This window comes from Helianthus annuus, chromosome 13 (genome assembly GCF_002127325.2).
Source record: "Helianthus annuus cultivar XRQ/B chromosome 13, HanXRQr2.0-SUNRISE, whole genome shotgun sequence".
In the NCBI taxonomy this organism is placed as follows: domain Eukaryota; kingdom Viridiplantae; phylum Streptophyta; class Magnoliopsida; order Asterales; family Asteraceae; genus Helianthus; species Helianthus annuus.
The window spans coordinates 164,821,784-164,843,821 of NC_035445.2; the positions used below are offsets into that span (position 1 = coordinate 164,821,784).

General features: G+C 33.6%; 1 protein-coding gene across 1 annotated transcript; it reads left to right on the forward strand.

Moving 5' to 3' along the window:
- Positions 1-14,831: 14,831 nt before the first annotated feature.
- On the forward strand, positions 14,832-21,757 carry LOC110900216. Its single transcript, XM_022147122.2, has 6 exons — positions 14,832-15,383; positions 17,818-17,977; positions 18,625-18,801; positions 18,888-18,971; positions 20,210-20,291; positions 21,118-21,757. Exons 1-6 carry the CDS (start codon positions 14,953-14,955, stop codon positions 21,540-21,542), a joined length of 1,359 nt encoding a protein of 452 aa, XP_022002814.1. The 5' UTR covers positions 14,832-14,952; the 3' UTR covers positions 21,543-21,757.
- The last annotated feature ends 281 nt before the right edge of the window (positions 21,758-22,038 follow it).

The following is a 22,038-nucleotide window of genomic DNA, read 5'->3' on the forward strand; positions in this document are numbered from 1 at the left end:
TCCTATCTTGCTGCTAATCATGTGTTTCATGCTAGAACAAAGTATGTTGAACTTGATTTTTATTTTGTAAGAGAAAGAGTCACTCAAGGAAAGCTACGTGTGTAGCTTATACCTACAGGGTATCAAATTGCAGACATCTTTACAAAACTGATGCCAACTCATAGGTTTGTGTCTTTTACCTTCCAAGCTACATGTCACTCCCTACCCTTAGCAAGCGGGGGAATATTAAGCCTATATGTAAATAGTGATTCTTGAGGGTATATTTTGTATCTTATGCCTTCTATATTAATACCCTCCTTGTAAACCTAATCATCCACAACAATCAATACAAACATTCTTTTAAAAATTCTCTATTCTTTAATTGCTACTGGTAAGCTAATATATAAACATGCCATGTAATATAATAACTGAATTATGTTTGTTCATTGTCACACTCGAGTTTTCATTTTGTTAGCTATTCCAAACCTCATAAACTAAAGGACATTGATGTCCAACATCTACAAGAAAAACCGAGAAAAAAGGCGTACAACTAGAAAACCCAAAAATATTGGATGTAAAGTGCACTTAGGCTAGGGTTTGTCTTTAATAGGCTAGGGTTTGCTATTCAGAAAGGGGTAGCGGCGCAACTTGTTGCTCGCTTACCTGCGATATTGGATGTAAAGTGCACTTAGTTAAATTTTATTATGAACCCAAAAGTCAAATAAAAAATAAGATTTCGATAGAAAAAAATACCCAGATAGATATCCGAAATACCAATCCAAATTGTGAATGCTTTTAGTGACATTGCGACATGTGATCATGGTCTAAAATGTCAAATTAGATGATGGTCGTGCAGATATAGATGATCTGTAGGTGGTCGAAATGGTCATGTGGATCTATGGAGATACAATTTAATTAGAATCGGATGTTTACCCTTTGATTCTTTGAAGGTGGTGAGGAGGAGGCGTTAAAGTTGAAAAAAATGTTACAAACTCATCTTGTGACCTCTAGAGCCATTTAACGTGGTCATGTAGACATGTTATGTGTCTTATAAACGGGTTAAACATGTTAAACCCTTTTACCGCATGTTAAATAGACCTTTTAAGCTGTTTTCACTTTTTAATCTTTTTACATTTTTCAGTGTTTGATTGTTGTTTTCTTATTTGCTAAAAGCTAATATTGCATAAAAGGCATAATCATATAAAGACCTAAATTGTCTTAATCTCATATCGATGTGTTATTTTTCATCATCATCATACTCAGAATATCCCATCAATAGCAAAGCTAAGGTAGGGTCTGAGGAGGGTGAGATGTAGACAACCTTACCACCAGTGGCGGATCTAGGATTCACGCCAAGCGGTAACGTTTTATAACTAAGCGGTAACGAAATCGGAAAAACGTCAAATTTTTCCAAAATTTACACTAATTTTACACTACCGCCGGAACGCCAAGCGGTAGCGGGCGCTCCCCCTTGTATACACATACATCCGCCCCTGCTTACCACTACCCCGTAGAAATAGAGAGGCTGCTTCCAATGAGACCCCCAGCTCGATTGTAGTTTTGCATCAAGCCTTGGACATAAGGCACATCGTACATAACACTCAGCAATTGAGACAAACGCCGATTAGTGCATGTACCCCTTGTCTTTCGGTTATCAACGTCACCACATGATGCATAATTAACCATCCTCCTCTTTTAATGTTATTTTCACGAAATTAGTAAAATAACGTTAAAAATAGTGTACTTTCACTTTTGCCCCCCATATTTACCGTCTCATAAATCATATACACAGTTACACACGTCAAGTTTTGTTACTTTATGTAAATATTACATGAAGTTACACACCATAGCTTTTAGTAGAAAAAAAATATCTTCAAACACATTAAAAATTTTAAAGGGACAATATTGTTATTTTCATGTGATTGCTTTAAGTTACATTATGTCTTGGAATTACAGTAAGTTTGTTGGTTGTCTTATATCTTTTACCCACCACTGATAGCGGTTTCAATAAACTTTCAATCCTCTCTAAATTGTTTTATTTTATTAATCCCCCCACACACATAAATTTACGTATATACATACATAGTGAAAATGTAAAATAAAAACGTAAACTTCAATAGAACCAAACCAACCCATAAAACGGGACGGCTCTAACCAAAACAACAAATTACATAATTACAAAATTACACCACTCAGTCCAAGATAAGAACCTCCCTTTATATCTACTACTAATCCATCAATTTTATTTCACTTATAATAGTTAATCATTCTTTAGTAGATTTTGTTTAACCCCACACAAATAAAGGGATAAATTTAATACTACTTTTGAAAAGTATGTTAATACAATTAAAGATTTTATTCAATACCGACCCAGAAATATATTTTCCAACATGTTATCCTTCTTTTGACTTTAGAGTGTGATAATGTGATAATTCTGCTTTATGCCTCCCCCCCCCCCCCCCCCCCTCCACACACACATTTAAAATATCACTATATATTGTTAAAAGGATAGTGAATTTGATATTTATATCGTGTTTAAAAGATTACCAAAGATGTACATAGATAATTATTAACACCATTTTTTATTTTCACTAAACATGTATTTTGAGCTCTTAAAAAACTTACAATATCCCAAATGTGTGTGTGAAAAACATGCTTAGGAAAGGGAGTTGAATCTTACATGTCATTAAAGTGGTCCAATTCTGTTCTTGCCTTTCAACAACTTATTTAAGGGGGCATTCCTATCAAAACATTGAGCACACACACTCTTTTATGAATGGTTTATGAGAATGATCCCTGGTTCGAAACCATTTTGATTGAATTAGAAGTGGTCTCGGACCAGGCTTCATTCCCACCAACGTTCTAGAAGTCAACATTGAAAGCACATTATCACTCATGTCTTTTCTTGAACAAGAAATCAAAACAAGATGACATTTATACAGGTACACACATATTTAAATTTATTGTGTTCACGATGGATATATACGCTATAGTTCTAAACTTCTAATAAATTCACAAAAGTATTTACTCGTTCGTTAGCAATTCTACACATATTGTCATGTGTGATTTTAATATTACAAAAACTATTGTAGTTATGTGATTTCATAGGACACATAACATAACTTCTCTAGATATTTTGCCATATGTGATGTTTACCACTATCAAATATGAGTGTATCACAAGGAGATGAATTTTTTATTTTCATACTATGAAATTACTAGTAGTTTTTTACAATATTTCATAAAATGTAACAATTAGATTAATCAAAATCAAGATTACATGTGTACACACATAGAAGTAGTTAAAGTTGAAAATGTTCATCGCTAAGTTAACGTATGCAATCACACACATTATGTTTGATAAGAATTTAGCTTCTCGAATCCAACATGCGACTCTTTTAACTATAACAACCGGTCATAGATTTTATCGGATTTGATCAATTAGATTTCTTGTCTTGACCATATACATATACTATGAAATTACTAGTAGTTTGTTTTTTTTTTCATGATGTTTCATAAAAACTGTAACAACTAGATGAATCAAATTCAAGATTACATGCGTATACACATAGAAGTTGTCGAAGTAGAAAATGCATGTCGCTCAATTAACGAATGGAACAAATGCTATCACACACATTATGTTTTAGAATAATTAAACTTCTCATATCCAACATTCATTAGATTTCTTATCAAAACACTATTAAGGACCATTTATATGTTTATATGTGTATACATATGTGTGTGTAATAATAATGATAAAATAGTTTTATTATGATTATACTCCATTAAGAATAACAAAAATAGTTTGCTCTTGTAATGTACTTGAGAATAATGGATTGAATTGCCTTTGAAATTTGAGATGCAATAATACCTTGCTACCTTTAATGGCTCAAAATTCTTTGTTCCATCCAAATTTGAAAGTCGAAGTGTGGAAATATGACTACCAAACAAATAAATTGCTTTACCTTTTCTACTTTTAGTAGTTGGATTAGTCATCCCAATGGACCTTGCTTGTAGATAGTTGCAAAGAATATGAAGCAACAACCTTTCACTTTATCTTCAAAGCGTAAGGGGGTGTTTGGGGTTGAGTTTTGAAAATAGATTATGCGTTTTGAATAATCAGAATCAGATAATTAGCTGTAACAAAACGTGTTGCAGAAAGATAGTGTTTGGATTTGATTATGTTGTTTGATATCACAATAATCAGATAATCAACATCGTTTGGATTTGATTATGTTGTTTGATATCACAATAATTAGATAATCAACTATTTGAGTGTTTGGCAAGTATATATATTTAAAAAAATAAATAAGTGAAAACGTAAAAAATCAGTTTTTGGATTATCACGTTTTCCTGCAGCAAGGGGTGACCTACTTATGGATTATCACGTTTTGAACTCTACAAAACGTAAAAAATCACTTTTTATTAATTTTTTACCAAACACTCAAAATAGATTTTTTGCGATTTCAAAACACAATAATCAAATAATCAGGTTGAAAACGCAATCCCAAACACCCCCTAAGATGGTGATTATAATAATTATATCCAATATCCTTGTCATGATGGCCATTTAATACATACATAATTTTGTGATATTGGATTTAAATAACCTTAACTTTCACCAATTGGTTGATATCACTCCTAACTTTTAACTTGTTTTCTTCTTACACTCACAAACTAACTGAACCCTAACACAGTTAGTTTTTTACTAATGTGTCACTTTGTTTGGTGAAATAGCAGCTGACATGGCAATTTTGATGACGTGGCGGCCATCATGGCAATTTTTATGACGTGGCGGTTGATGTGGTAGCTGACATGACATTTTTTGATGACATGGCAGGTGATGTGGTTGCTGACATGGCATTTTTCGATGATGTGGCATCTGATATCATATAACTGAGTTAGAGTTCAGTTAGTTTGGGAGTGTCAGAGGAAAATAAGTTAAAAGTTATGAGTGATATCGGCCAACCGATGAAATTAGGGTTTTTTAAATCCGATATCTCAATTTTAAATAAAGAATTAACGAAACTCATATAGATGAGTGTATCTATCGCTTTGAATGTAATATACAGGATGGTTATATGGTCCAAGTGCATTATTTTTGTATTATATCTCTTCCCATAATTGATAATACAAAATCTTCCTATACTAATAAACAAAAATCTTTTTGGACACGTGTCACTTTCTGGTGCTTTCTCACCTTATTTTCCTATTTATTTCTTTTATTAAATAACTAGGTTATAACCCCGTGTAATACACGGGGTTGAATAAATAAATTTTATATACTAAATAATAAAACACTTAAAAACCTCATTTATTGTACGGGTTAAATAAATATAATTTTATATATTAAATAATAAAAAGTTTAAGAACCATATTGTACGGGTTGAATAAATGTAATATTGTTTACCAAATAATAAAATAATACATCTTGAATAAATGAAATTTTATATACCAAACAATAAAAAATTTACATCTTTAAAAATATGCGCATTACACGGTTTGAATAAATGTAATTTTCTGTACTAAATAATAAAAAATATATATCCTTAAAAAACCCATGTATTGTACGAATTGAATAAATCTAATTTTATATATCAAATAATAAAAAGTTATATCTTAAAAAATCTCATGTGTTACATGGGTCAAGTAAATGTAATTTTGTATAGTGAAAATAAAAATATTTAATAGATTAATACAAAGTTTGGTTTTCGTGATTAAAATAGATTATTCTGTTGTTGCAAAATTTGTTAACAATGTCTCAATAAATTTAACCCTTTATTTAAAACTCCGTAAATATATAAATGATAAATAATATTAGTTAATTTTATTTTAAGTTTTATAAAATTTATTTGATACCAAACTAAACAAAACGTTCAAATATAATTAATTCAAAAAAATAATATTATAAATGAGAAAGAGATTAAACTAAATAATAATTATCCATAAGATATTAAACTAATAATATTTAGTAGAAGAGTTTTTTTGAACTGGATTTAGTAGGAGAGTTATCTATAATTAATTAATAAATTAGAAAAGTTTAAACTAAAATAATAATTATTTATAAGAGATAGCCTAATATGATAACAAGTGTTCCTAAAGTTGTTTCTTTTATTATATAGTAAGATAAAATAAGATAAGATAAGTGATTTATTTAAAATATAAATAATTATAAACGAATAGCATTAAATAATAATAATGTAATTAGATAATATCGTTCGTTTTGATAATTATTGCTCGATTATCTAATTTGATAGTGCCTTTTGTTTTGATAGAGTTTAATGACTATAGTTGAACACTTTACCTAATGATATAATAACTTTTTATATAATTATTTAATTACTTCTAGAATGTGAAAATTTTTGCAATGAATGACATTGTACTTACTTTTTGCTGGTGAGGGTAGGCCTGTAAACGAACCGAACGTTCATGAACTGTTCATGAAGTTGTTCGGCGGGAAGTTCGTTTATGTTGGTTTATTTAATAAACGAACGAACACGAACAAAAATAGTTGTTCGTTTAATTAAATGAACGAAAATGAACACACCTTGTGTTCGTTCATTTATGTTCGTGAACATTCTTTTATGTTCGTTAACGTTCATTTATGTTCGTTTAAATTTTAATAAATACATAAATAGTTATATTTATATAAATATTAGGTTTTTTAACTGCTTATATAAATATACCTAATTAGTATATCTATGAACCCTTATTTAGATGTGTTTTCAGATGAAATGTAATATATTAAACTTGTTTCTTCAATCATGTTAATTTTTGTTTATTCAAATATATTCAATTAATTTTTTTATGTTCGTTTGTGTTCGTTTATGTTCGTGAACTGTTCGTTTAGGCTTTAAACGAACGAACATAAACGAACATGAACATGCTCGATTTCTTAATGAACGAACACGAACAAAAAAATGTGTTTGATTATATGTTCGTGTTCGTGTTCGGTTGTTTACAGGCCTAGATGAGGGTTTAAGTTAAAGACAAATGATGTAAAGTTAAGTTTCTGTTAAAAAATGAAAGCTCATTCAAAATTCAGCTTATTGTATTTGCAATAGGAAACTTACTGACCTAAAGATTATGATTTAAATTAGATGATACCATCATTCTTATTTTCTTAACACTCAATGTAGCATACTTAATTTAAATTGTATTAGAATAGATATATAATAATAATAAAATATCTTTCAAACCAAAATTGAAAATTTCGTATAAGTCTTGTAAAACAAATACATTTTTTATAGTTAAATAATAAGCTTCACTCAACGTAAACAATTTTGTTATATTAATTAATAAATTAGAAAAGTTTAAACTAAAATAATAATTATCTATAAGAGATGGCTTAATATGATGACAAGTGTCCCTAATGTGGTTTCTTTTATTATATAGTATAGATAATAATTTTAACAGAAAACTAGATAAAAATAAATAATAATTTTAAACAGAAAATTAGATAAGAATAAATATTTATTTTTCAATAAATAATTTTAAACAAAAATTTAGAAATAATAATTTTAAACAGAAAATTAGATAAGAATAAATATTTGTTTTTCAATAAATAATTTTAAACAAAAATTTAGATAAGAATAAACATTTGTTTTTTTATGTAATCATAAAATTATATCTCGAATATTATGAGTAGATATATATACTTTGGAGTTCGGTGATTTAAATTATGGTACATTAGGAATCAAACGTTCCCATGTGATATATACTTAATAATTGTAATGCTGTTTTTAAAGATGTATTTTCTTATTATGTAACATATAAATTATTTATACAACCCGTGTGATACACGGGGTTTTAACCTAGTAACTTAATAAACAACTAAAAATTTAATAATATTGACTCAATGACATAATCATATGGTCAGCATGGTTTGGTAACCCACCGACGCCAAAATTTAATTTGTCAACTCGAGTGATTTTTTTTTTCAAAGAAAAGGAATATGAGTGAGTTTAGGTGTAGCCATTGTTTGACTTATAATCTTCAAAAATAGATTGTTTTCAAAATTAACATTCTAAAACCATTAAAACACCAAATCAAAACTTAAGGTAGTGATGGAGTGGTTGTAAAAAGACTTCGTGTTTCTTATGATCCAGGTTCGACTTCTACTCTCCTCATTATTTTTTGTGGCATTCAGGTGAAAGGCGAATACGGTGGCGCCAGTTCGTCTTGAATGAGAGGCGAGGTTTTACCGATTATTCCATTATCGTGTCTTCGAGCGGGTGGAGGTCGGGTTTCCGCGCATCTGGGAGAGCCAAGGGGCTGACGACGGTCGAGTAGTTAACTTTGGCCATATCGCCCGGTGTCACGATGGTTGGCACGTCGTTCCTTGTCGTTAAAAAAAAACTTAGAGATTTTCATCACTTTTACTGACATCATAACGTCCCCTTGCTTTGGGACCATTTTAGAAACTTTATGTGATTTGTAAACTAAGGTGCTCCTTTATGTGAGACCAAAACATCATTGTCTTCTTTTTTTTTTTTTCTAATAACCTTCAAATAACATTTTAACTTGAATGTACATATTTGTTTTACATATTAAAATGGGGTAACATTATCTCTTATAGACCATATTTTCGCAATATTTAACATAATTTTTTTAACAACAAATTTATATCACTGACGGACCACTGGAGTATCATCGTTCCACCAATGAAACCGCCCGATCATATCCATCTCCAGTAGGCTATAATGTCTATACATCAATTCAAGAGAAAACCTAATAAATCTGGGAAAAACTCCTTTATGAGAATCGAACCCAAGACGTAATAGTCCTTAAGTCTTACCCCACCTTGAAAATGTCACTAGGGTATAATGCTATGGACAATATTTAACATACTTAAACACAAAATTCCTTCTTCGTGAGACAATGTGTAACATATGACATGTCATATCAACCAATAGAGTTGGGTTTACCTACAAGAAGTTTATGGAATTTTTTTTGTTGCTCGAGTGAAGAATTCCAAGAGACCTCTCATTATGAAATTACTCACATCCAAGCATGCTAGACTATGGAGTTATCCCCTTATTCACAACGTATGCACTCAAAAAACGTTGGTTATATTAATCTCATACATTATTTATGAACCCGTGATCTCTCATATTCATGACGTAAGATTTGTCTAACGTGTTACACAAGATCGATAGCTATTGTTGAATCAAACCCATATACAAAAGTTCTTAGGTTGCCTTTTTTATTTAAAATAAATTATGAAGATAATTGAAAGTATTTATTATTGACTTTGCAGGCAAACATGTTCACAAAAAGTTGGACAATTGCACCCAATTGATAGTGACTTAGATTTGACTAAAATTGATATAATCTTGTGACGCCATACAAACCATGGTTTGCAAAAGCAAACAAAGAAGTCTAATGGGCTGGTTCCCTTGCTTGACTTATGTTTTTTTGTTGGTTCTTAGCCTATAGATGTGCACCTACTACAACCCGTTTAGGTGAAACCAGACCAAGGCCGATCCGATCTGCAAGTTTGAAATCGGTTTGAGAATATATCCTTGAAACTAGCCGGTTTCAAACCTATCTGTTTTTCCAATCTATAAACTGGATTTTAATCTAAATTGGTTTGGGCTGATCCGGTTTTGATCGGACCCAAACCGGTTTGGCTCAAAATCCGAGTTTTTGCACCTTTACTAGAGTGGGTTATTTATTATTGTCGAGTTTGAGCAGTTTAGACTTTTAACTCGTGTGAAATAATCCCTATTTCAAATGTAATTTAGGCCAATATGTATTTAAATGTTTGTTATTTGATGATATAACTTTTTAAGTGCACCATTGGTCTATTTCATTTGATCTAAATTATGAATTTAGATTCTCGTTACAAATATTGAGTTTGTGTGGCCTATCTTTCTGTCTCTTCGAAGACACTAAAAATTTAATTTTTATTTGTTATAATGTGTCTAATCACAATTCAATCATCAAATTAGTTTAGGAGTTACTAATTTAAAATGTTTGTTTTCAGGATTAATTTTTGATAAATAAAAGATGAAGGGCTAGATGTGTACAAACTACAAATAAAAGAAAAGGATTGTTCGGCAAAGGTGTTGGTTACGAAAAAGAAAAAAAGTGCTATTAGCCGTTAAAAAATGATCATGTAAACTCCATTAAAATGCACAAAATCAATAATAAAGGCAACTAGAAATGGTTCCACAATCTGATTACTCAAAAATATAAAAACAATGAGATTTATTTATCACAAGAAATATAATAAAAAGGAGTAAAATGCCAAAATGGTTCATGAGTTTAGGCCACTTTTGTCACTTCAGTCTAAAAATAAAACTTTTTGTATCTGGATCGCTGAGGTTTCATTTTGTTTACCATTTTCATTCAATTGATAAATTGAGTTAGAATTTTTAGTTAACTTCTCATCGTTTTGTCGTTTTCCTCATTAAAATTAAGGGTATAATCGTCATTTTATGCTCTAATATATTTTAATTAAATGAGGAGAACGACAAAAAAAAGTTAACAGAAAATTATAACCCCTTTTGCCAATTGGATGAAAAAAACAACAAAAATGAAATCTCAGATACCCAAATACAAAATATTTTATTTTTAGACTGAAGTGGCAAAAATAGGCATTTTACTCATAAAAAAAAAGTTCATTTTGTATGCTAGAAAAAGTCCATCTCTTGGGGCCTGGGCTACAAACTCAAGTGGGCCTCGTTAATAACCTTTTGTTTTTATGGATACCTTTTGTTGGGCTTAACTCAATCGCCTGTGGGGTCCATTTTCCCCTGACTTGTGCTGGCATGATGTATTTTGGTTTTAAAAAGTGCGTCTAGCCGTGAGGCACACTTTGAGACGAGTCTACGCTTATTACCACGAAATGCGCGAGTTGTATATGAGTCATGACTGAGGCGTGATATTTTCACAAAAAAACTACCCAAGGCTCTTGTGCAGTTGTGCATGACACGTTTTTGAGCATTAGAATGTCGTACATTTAGGGGGGGGGGTTGTGAAAAACACTTTATAACCTCTTATGTCTGCCCCACCCAGACCACGCGAGTCTGCAGCGTGTTTGTTTTCTGGAAGTGATTTCATTAAAAAACATCTTCTATACCTCTTCCTTACGCAGACCTGACCTCACATCTTCAAGACTCTTCTATACCTCTTATTTATAGCCAATTTAGTAAATTTTGTGTAGCAGATGCTAAAAACTTATGTGATGTATAAAAATACCTAAATAAATTACTTGTGCCTTGCATACGTGTCACAGTTTTAGACCATTTCGTCTCGGTGTGCTTCTCGCTTTATTAAACCAAGCATGTATATTCCCCTACTTCAAAGTTTGAAGTTCTAGTAAATTTTTGTGTTAAATCTAAACTTTTTGAAGTTAATCAAACCCGTAGTATTAACATTTCCAAACACACGATTTCCATTTTTAAAAGTGAAGTTGTAGATTGTGGATTAAAGGTTGTATAATGTTGTGATCATAAATTAAAACACCTACTCACATGGGGACCATTTTCCAGGTTTAAAGGTATCTTTTCTCAAACTTAAACAATTTTTTGAGTTTTATCCACTATATCCTCCTTTGCGTGCGAGTAACCACTCACCATCGATTATTATAGAACATGTAAATAATTTTTTAAATTATCAAATTAGAATCACTTTTGTTTACATTTTAAGTTATGAGGATTAAGGATCAGCTCAGTACCTATATCAAAATATCAATACTGAAAATGCTGGTATCGAAATTCACTAAATATGGGTACCAGTTTCAAAAACGGGCTATTTTGTATTTGGAGGCCCAAGACCGCATAACAAAAGGGGCTTCACTAAAATGACTCTAACTTGGGCTACGAGGGTCCGGGCCAAAAAACGCTTATTTCTATTAGTTATTTACATTTTTATGTTTTTTTGAAGTATTTTGGGCATTTTGTTTTTTGGCTTGTGTTTGGCCCGTTGTCTTTTTGAGGCCCATTTCAAATTTCGGTTTCTATTTATATGTCCCTCTAGTAATATGAATGATCAGACTTGAATTTTGACATAATTGAATTTTCACTTCAAATTCCGTGCCTTTTGGGTGAAATCTTGGGGGTTGGGGAAGAACACACGGGTATTCTTCACGGGTATTCTTTGAATCAACGTGTTTGATCTTCGTGTCCGTATCACGCGCTACATCAACTTTTGTTTACATTTTAAGTTATGAGGATTAAGGATCAGCTCAGTACCTATACCAAAATATCAATACTGAAAATGCTGGTATCGAAATTCACTAAATATGGGTACCGGTTTCGAAAACGTTCGATACGGTACCAGTATTTGTGTGTAAATTTCGGTAAAATACCGGTACCGTATCGAACCGTAATGTACTGAAAACGCCAAAAAGTAGGTATCGAATCAATAGAAAAAAATTTCGGTACGGAAAAATTCGATACCGGCATCAAATCCTAAATGCTCATCCCTAATGAGGATGAGGATGGTAAACAAAGTGCATTTGAATCTTTTTTTTGAACGGCAAACAACAACATTTTATTCATCACCAAACTTTCAGACAATACAATGGTTAGTAAGCTACTAAGCCAACCACCTTTACATCATCGCCTATAACATAATAAAATTACACACAATCGAAATAGTTATCTCTTCAATTCAAATCTCACCAATTTTTCCCATTCTATGTTTATCCGTTTCGCCCGAAAATTTACCCACATGAAGGAAATTGCTTGGATATCTTCAAAGATGGCTTCTAAGTTTATTCGTTTCCCACCAAAGATGTGCTCGTTCCTTGCTTTCCAAATCTCCCAACAGGTTACCAAAAAAATTACTTGTATAAATTTTTTCTTATGCTTATCAACTGTCTCGTTCTTGTGAAAGTTCAATAGGTTCTTTGTGCTAGTCGCATGAATCTGCTATAGGTCTACACCATGTGCTTATCTTTTGCCATATTTACACAACCACATAACATCCTGTAAAAAGATGATCGGCGTCCTCTTCTTGATTATTACAATATGGTTATTTTCAAGAACTATATGGTTATTTGAATCTTATAATCCAAACTTAATTTTATGTCATAATTACTAAAACTATATGGTTATTTTCAAACTTTGATGTCGATATATCTAGGTTTCAAAATCTATTTGAAACAAACATCTCAAACTATTTTAAAAGCGAAAAATAGCTTTATAAAAATATTATATGATTATCCAAAAAAGAACGAAATACCTTGTACAAATTATTTTAAGATGTTAAAAACTTTTCAGTTAAGATTTTCAAGTTCATATGTTGAAGACTCGAAAAACTACTGAAGGTCCGAGTCTATGAAAATGCCTACAGGGAGTGGTGGAGTGGAGGATGAACCTCAAACGAAAAGTCACCCATGAAACAACATTGGTTATAGCCTCTCCACAAAGGAAAGAGTTTGTGATTACCCTCCAACGTTAAAATAAATATTTGTATAATGGGAGAATGAAATATAAAGTATAAAGTATGATTTAGAATTTTAGATGAGGAATGCATAGTACTTTTTCTAGCATTAAATGATCTAATTATAACCAATGGGGTGGTGGTTCATTGGCAAAGATAAAACCTTTAAACACCTTAGGAGAGGGAGGTCTTGGATTCAAGTCTCATAGACGACATGAAATAAAAGAAATTTACCGTTAAAAAAAATGATTTAATTATATTGTTTTTTTCTAGCATTAAGTGATGTAATTATATCCTTTGTTCCTTCCGGAGGAGTTGCTTTCTTAGTTAGACATTAACGTGATCCCAATTGATCGATAAAATCCGTTCCAAGGGGGTTGACATGGTTCGTAAGCTATCATGTTGGTACACCATTTTTACTGGTCCAAGTGTCCGACAACGTACACATCCTGATTCTTCGTTACGTAATTTCGTTGTATCTTGAGTTGTTACCTCTTTATGTGATGCTTGGATTTCGTCGTATCTTGAGTTGTTACCTCTTTATGTGATGCTTGGATTAGATGTTGATGATCAATGTATAAAAATACATTGTCCTATACATTAAAAACAGAATTATTTGAACAGTAAACATAATATAGTAATAAAAATTGAATTTAATGGATAGTAACATCACTAATGAATGAGCTGGTATTGGGTACCTGTATCGGTATCGAATTTATCAAACCGGGTATATTTCCGGTACCGGTTCGACACCGGTATTCATCTGTTTTTACCCTCAAATGCCGGTGTCGTACCAGTACCAGTACCGGTACCGATTCGTACCGTACCAGGTATATTCGATACCGGTACCCACTTTTGGGGATTTCGGTAACGATATTTTCCGTACCGGTTCGTACCGAACTCATCAAACCCCGTAGCAACGTAGCAATGCAAGTAATTGCACCGTTTATATTACTTTTCATACACACAGTAAGTAAACTGTATTTCGTTTGAATGAGGTTTTATATACACACCAACTTATTTTGCTTTATTTTTTGTCTTTTCTATAATGAATGAATGGTAGCATGTAAAAAAATTACGATTTTCCTCTCGGTTCAAAATTACGCTTTCACCCTCAATTCAAAATTACGTTTTCCCCCCGTTCACAATAAAAATATGTTTTTCCCCTAGCAGAAAATTACGATTTTACCCCCGCTAAAAATTACGATCTTCTCATCGTTTTAGTTTTCCTTTCTAACAAAACTATAGTACGGCCTTTTTAATTGGTTGAGAATTATTCGGCCATCGCCCCGCAACGCAGGCGGGCATCACCTAGTTAATATTAACTTAACTAATTCGGGTTTGATTAGCCCTTCAATTTCGGGCTAAACCCGTCAACACATCGGGTCGGGTCAAGCCCATTAAACATCACCAAACACACTCAGATATTTAATTCAACTCAAAACGACCGTTTTCCACGTCACTTTTCCGTCTTATCCTTTCATCTCACTTTATTTATCCACAACTCTTTCCGTCTATATCTCCTCCGGCACCGATCGGAATTAAACTCCGGCGACGGTTATTCTACCAGATCCGTCACATGTCAACCGATCAGATTATGGAGAATCAAAATTATTTCAACAATTTAACTAATATGATCGATTTCATCACCAAACCGGCTTTAATCGAAACATTTGTCGACATTTTCTTATGTGCGGTACCGATTTGGTTCGCGGTGATGCTCGGAGTTGTGATCGGATGGGCCTGGACGCCGCGGTGGACCGGAATCGTGTTCCTAGGGTTCCGGTCGAAGTTGCGAGGGTTTGTTTGGACCGCTCCACCGGGATTCGGTGCTCGACGGTTGTGGCTAGCGTTTACGGCTCTCTCGGCGTTTTCTGTTGGCCGGCGGATGTGGTCGAAGTTACGAGAGAAGGAGCGGAAGGATGAGGATGAACTAGCGCCGCCGCGTGCGGTGGTGGCTGGGGAGGTGCCGGTGGATCAGTGCGGTGATGGAAGTTGCGTTGATGTTAAGTCAGTAATTCTGTTAGTTTGTTATTTCTGCTGTTGATTTTGTTGATTGTGATATGTGTGATATAGGTATGTGAAGTTTGTCAGGGTTTAGTTTTGGAGTTTTGTTAGCTTATTTGTTATATGTAGGTTGAGTTTTGGAATTGAAGATAAATTGTTGTAGGTGTTCTTATCGGTGTGTTGATTCAGTCCGGTGGAAATAACGACGGTAAACACGTTGTTCCGACGTTTGTTCGGATTAAACGTCCGAACGACCGCGGCGTTCTGACATTTGTTTGGATTAAATGTGCGAACAACGCGTTCACCGCCATTGTTTCCACCAGACTGAATCAACACACCGCTAGGCAACAACGCACCGGAACAACACCTACCACAATTTATCTTCACTTATTGATTTCCTAATTTAGTTTTAGGTCGACCATTGGGGAGCAATTGTGATACGTTTTGGTCTCTAGGTATATAATCAAATCTGAGTGGGACACTGAATGATTTGTTGATGATAAGTTTGAACTCTTAGTTGCTCCAGTTAGGGTTTTGAATTGCTTATTAATCATTATATGGTTGTACTTTGTCGGCTAGTGTACTTGAATTGAATCATACAGGTGTAGGAGGAGATTTGAGGTATTATTTGAATTTGTAATGCCGGTTAGGTGATTATTAATGAGCATCGGACTTGCAATTTTGCAGTTACATGTCACCTTTGAAATGAAAACTTCTCAATTCTCCAGAATTAGAGTGGTTTTTACATGCATTTTCTGACAATATTATAATTGGCAATAGCATGATCCACTAGCTTACGTTTTGGTCATATACAGTTTTACAATACTAGCTCTATAAAATTAGTATTATTATTCTAGTTCTATATAGGTGACTTCTTTATAGTGTGAAAGTTACCTTTAATGCTAATCATGCCATGATTAGATTGTCTTAGTAAAATCATGGATGCTTTTACATGGCGACTTTGTATTTCTGTAACTTATTTACGTGTGCTTATGTCTTATCTATGGAGTTTTTAATCTTAACTCTACATATTCTTGACTATTGTAAGATTGCGATTTGTAAATGTTTAGTAGTTGGGCCTTAAGTTTTTAATAACATAATAAAGTATTTGATATATCTAACTAGAACACTATTTACATTCAACTTTGTGTGGTTTAACCTTTTTTTTAATATTCTTTTTCATCCGTATGCTTTAAAATATGCTTGGAGAGATGGAGAAGTATTAGTTGGCTTAATTGTGTGTGATGCCAGTTAAAAGTGTTTTACTGTTTTATAAGCACATAACAGATATAAGAGGTGTTTAGCTTGATCAGTAGAATTAGTGGCTTCTGTGTAAGCAAAATCTGACGGAAGAGTATTGAGTTTTCGCAACCAAGAACTTGGCTGACCTTTTGCTTACTCATTTGCCAAAAAAATGCAAGGTTTATTATGGTACTAGCTGTGCAATCTTTGTTTATTTCTTTTCCTATGCTAGACTTTCACCTGTTACATACATTTGATGTCACAACTCACAAATCTATTGTAGTTGTAGATGTATATTCTATCATTGGTGAGAATTGTAGGAGATATAGGATTTAGAGTATTGTAGGTTAGTAGATAACTTGAATATTGAATACCAGAAAACTATATGAATGTTATATTTATTACCTTAACGTTAACGCGCGGCTTTTGTATATTATTCAACTGCTTTTGCTTAGTCAGTTGCCAAAAATGCAAGGTTTATTATGGTATTAGCTGTGTAGTCTTTGTTTGTTCTTTTATTATGCTAATCTTTTGTCAGTTACATACAATTGAATATTTGATTTCACAACTCTTCTTATAGAATTCTTATCTTAATGAAAATCAATTTTTTTTTTTTACAGTGAAGAAAGATACTTATATACTGTAGAAATTGAAGTTGTCTGTTATGACTTAGGCTTCTAGATAGATTATTATTTATGTCATGACATTGTGTTTTCTTAATTTCCCGTTGTGATATACGCCATTGGCTCTGCTACAAAAGGTATCTGGTCAAATTTTCCTGCATGAACTTTAGAGTTTTCATTTTCAGCAATATTGTTTTTTTTTTTTTTTTAAATTATGCTTGAAAGAAGAATAATGATTTACTGCGGTTACTTTTCTATCTTACCTCAACAACTGGCATACCGCATACTTATGTAACTACTTTATGATGAGGTTCCTGGTTCTATTTTATTCATACTTTTGCATTGCCTGCTGCTTAATTAAATGTTATTTTTAGTTTCCTTTCGTTTGTTTATAGTGTTATTATCCTAACTGGCTAACTATGACAGCTGTGAATGGTTAATTAAGTGGTGTATTTTTTCGACACATGAAACTTAATTTACTTTATATTTTGCTAATGCTCTTGTGTCACACAATGGACTAGCACATGTTAATTACTCCATTCCAGCAATCACTTAATTATCTTTACTCACAGGTGCAGCATTGTAAATTCAGAGGGAGACCATGATGTTGTCACAGGGAAGGATCTAGAATATTTATTGCATCTTCTTGATGGTAAGGATGCTGTTTGGGAAAATATGATTGAGCGCTCTACCACCAATATGGCTTGTCAAGCTTGGCGTTATGAGCCTCAGGTAAATGTTGACACTAATTTATGGTAAAAAACGAGTGATAGGAAAATTGGATTTTAGTATTCCAAACTATGATATATCGGCCGATAATAATCCATACTTACAGTTTGATCAATGGCAGTCCCAAGTATGGATTATTATCGGCCAATGGGTCATAGTTTATTAAAATCCAGTTTTCCTTTTTTATATGCGTTAGTTTTTCCCGTAACACTTGTTAGCATGCCAATATGATAGCGAAAGTTGTATTACCTCAAGTATGCTTGTTTAAGTAAAATGATTTCGGTGGTATTATGCATTCAAATTAAACTTTAGATGACTTTCAGTTTGTTTCCCTTCAAGCTAATTATTTAGTTTAACCGTTCAACTCGTTAGGTGTTCCCTACATTAAGTTCTGTTGCTTATACTGGTATTAACTTTTGGCATTTATGTTTATTTTATTGAAGTAATTAATGTAACAATAGCTAAATGATATTATAACGCATTAACGCCTAAAATCTGTTTAACAACAAAAGCTAAAACTTCCTAACTTGCCCACAGTTAAGAAAAAAATAACTTCCTATTGTTTGGCGACTATACATAATGCTTCGAACCCACCCACCTCTAACGTTTGGTGACTGAAGGCTTGTTTAATTCTTTTATTTGTACATTAGACTGGCCCTATTGTCTACCGTAGCAGAACTGTGTTTGAAGATGCAACACCCGAGCTGGTTAGAGATTTCTTCTGGGATGATGAATTTCGACCTAAGTGGGACCCAATGCTGACTTATGTAAAAATATTGGAAGAGTGCCCTCGTACCGGGACCATGATCGTCAACTGGATCAAAAAGGTTTCACATTTACATCTTAACAATTAAGTAGTAATTCACTATTTCCTGCATATTCTGATAACTAACTTTTATGGGTGTTCATGCAGTTCCCGTTTTTCTGCAGCGATAGAGAATACGTCATCGGTCGTAGGATATGGGAAGATGGGAAGACTTTCTACTGTGTTACAAAGGTAAGTGTAAATTGGCAATTTTTCTGCTTAACATCATAGTGTTAGATTAGATCTGCATGATTATGGTGATTAAACTAGATTACGTACCCGTGTTTGAACTTTCAAGTATTATAATTGTTGCAAAGATCAAATTTTGAAGCAATTGTTGTTTAATGCCATTTTCGTCTGAGGTTTGGCCAGTTTTGCGACTTTCGTCCAAAGGTTTGTTTTTCCGCATCTGGATCCAAAAGGTTCGTTAACTCCATCCATTTTTCTCCATTAAGTCAGGGGTATTTCCGTCTTTTTTGTTAACTTAAGGGCAATTCGGTCTTTTTCACTTTATGTACAAGCATTTAGCATAATGTACAAGTATTCAAAAGACCGAATTGCCCTTTAAGTTGACAAAAAACTGAAAATACCCCTGACTTAACTGAGAAAAATGGATGGAGTTAACGAGCCAGATGAAAATGGCAAGATTTCAAACCTTCTGGATCCAGATGCGGAAAGCAAATCTTTAGGCGAAAGTCGCAAAACTGGCCAAACCTCAGGGACGAAAATGGCATTTTACTCTATGTTGAATGACAGAATGCCTGAAGGAAGAAATTCGTAACCCAATTGGTTAATCGAACTGTTTGAAACTTTTCAATACGGGCCTCTTTGTTAGACCGAAAATTCATATTAAACCAGATAATGCATATTCTAGATCTTTAATTGAGCCCTAGATCTTTATTAGTCTGAACTCCTTGATAGTAAATTACTAATATGGTAATAAAATAGTTGCTAGTTTTCACTTATATGATTAGGTGTAAACGAGCCGAGCCGAGCCCGAGCCCGACTAGGCTCGAGCTCGGCTCGTTATGTTTTTATAAAGCTCGAGCTCGGCTCGAGCTATTTCGAGAACAACCTCAAATGAGCTAAAAGCTCGGCTCGAGCTCGTTTCAACAGCGGTTAAGCGAGCCAAATCTCAGCTCGAGCTTGGCTCACCAATGTTATCATCATCATTATTATATATATATATAAAAACTAAAATTTTGTTTAGGCTCGTTTGGGCTCGCGAGCCTAAACGAGCTTTGTATTTCAGGCTCGAACTCGGGCTCGGGCTCGTTAAGGCTCGTCTCGTTCGAGCTTTTAACCGAGCCGATCACGAGTAGCTCTCGAGCCTCCGGGCTTGTTTACACCCCTAATGATTACTATATAGATAATGACATAATGTGGTGGTATATATTAAATATAAAATTTATGAAGCTAAAATGGTGCAGGGAGTTCAATATCCAGGTGTGCGGCGGCGTGACAAGCCGAGGCGTGTGGACCATTACTTCTCAAGCTGGGTGATCAGGCCCGGTATGTTAACGAATCTTTTTTTTAGTTTTGAAACTGGCATGAATATATTTAGTTTGAGGAAAACTTAATTATTACGTATAGGTAGATAAGGCTTATAATTTATAAATGGTTATATGCTTTTTTGTGATTACCTGTTATCTTTGCAATAAATTCTCCTTACGTTGCAAAAATTAAGAAGCCCGTCCCCTAGAAAGTCTATTTGAATGAGCATGTAGTTTAAGGTGTTTCGAATAAAAAGAAGTTATATTATCAAAAGAGTAAATTGTCATTTTCGTCTCTATGGTTTGGCCAGTTTTACGACTTCCGTCCAAAGGTTTGTTTTATTTCGCATCTGGATCCAAAATGTTTGAAATCTTGCCATTTTCATCTGGCTCGTAGCTCGTTAATTCCATCCATTTTTTTCCGTTAAGTCAGGGGTATTTTTCGTCTTTTTTGCTAACTTAAAGGGCGATTCGGTCTTTTTCATATTATGAAAAAGACCGAATACCCTGAAAAGACCGAATTGCCCTTTAAGTTAACAAAGAAGTCGTAAATACCCTAACTTAACAGAGAAAAATGGATGGAGTTAACGAGCCGGATGAAAATGACAAGATTTCAAACCTTTGGAATCTAGATGCGAAAAAACAAACCTTTGGACGAATGTCGCAAAACTAGCCAAACCTCAGGGACGAAATGGCATTTTACTCTTATCAAAATAATAATGTGAATTTCTTTGAATAAGACGATTCATACTTTTAACCAGTTTGACCGTACTACCGGACTTGTTATCAAACAAATACAACCAAAGTTGACCCGTTTTGATATAACTTGATGAAACCGAATGCAGTGCAATCCCGAAACGGTGACGGGCTACTTTCAGCATGTGAAGTAATACTGTTGCATAACGAAGACATGGGGATCCCAAGAGACTTAGCTAAGTTAGGTGTCCGTCACGGCATGTGGGGAACCGTGAAGAAACTTCATGGCGGTTTCAGAGCTTATCAAACCGCACGAAAACAAGATGCGACACTGTCAAGATGCGCACTCATGGCAACGATCACCACAAAGATCTCTTTTGAGACCGTGCCCGGGGATCAAAATACTGAAGATGTTAGTAACACACCGGTCGGCAAAGTAGTTGGCGGTGGAGTGGACTGGAGATGGGTGGCGGTTGGCGGGGCAGTGGCGGTTGTTTTTGGACTTCGTACGGGAACCTTAGGAAAAATGTTGGTGGTTGGTGGCGTAGGGCAAAGATTCGGTCGAAGAAGATGAGGCGTTAGTAAAAGAGGAGTGTTACTATTCGTGTGGCGAGCAAGGATGATATAGGTTTATAACGAGTATAATAAATCGATATTGTTATTTACCGGCACCATTGTTGGGTTATGGTTTGAATTTTTTGTATATACATATAATATAGTTAAACGGTTTATATATCGTTAGGGATTTTATATATTCTCATAATCTGGAGTGACCCGAATTAACTTGAACTTGAATGTTCAAACTCTATTCATGCTCAAGAACCCGGTTCGAATAATAAAAAACGGGTTTTATTATCACCAAGAAGTTGGAAAAAAAACTGTCTTCGGCATCTTAATTAAATAGTTGTGATTAGGTTGATCCGTCTAGTTAAATGGGTTAAACGGGTCATGACTCATGTTTCGGGTTGAATAATTTAAGCCATCAACCTACCAACTTGATATGATTGATGGTCCTTCCATTTTCTTCCAAACAATAAGCGTAGATGCAGGGCCGGCTTAACCATTCCGGA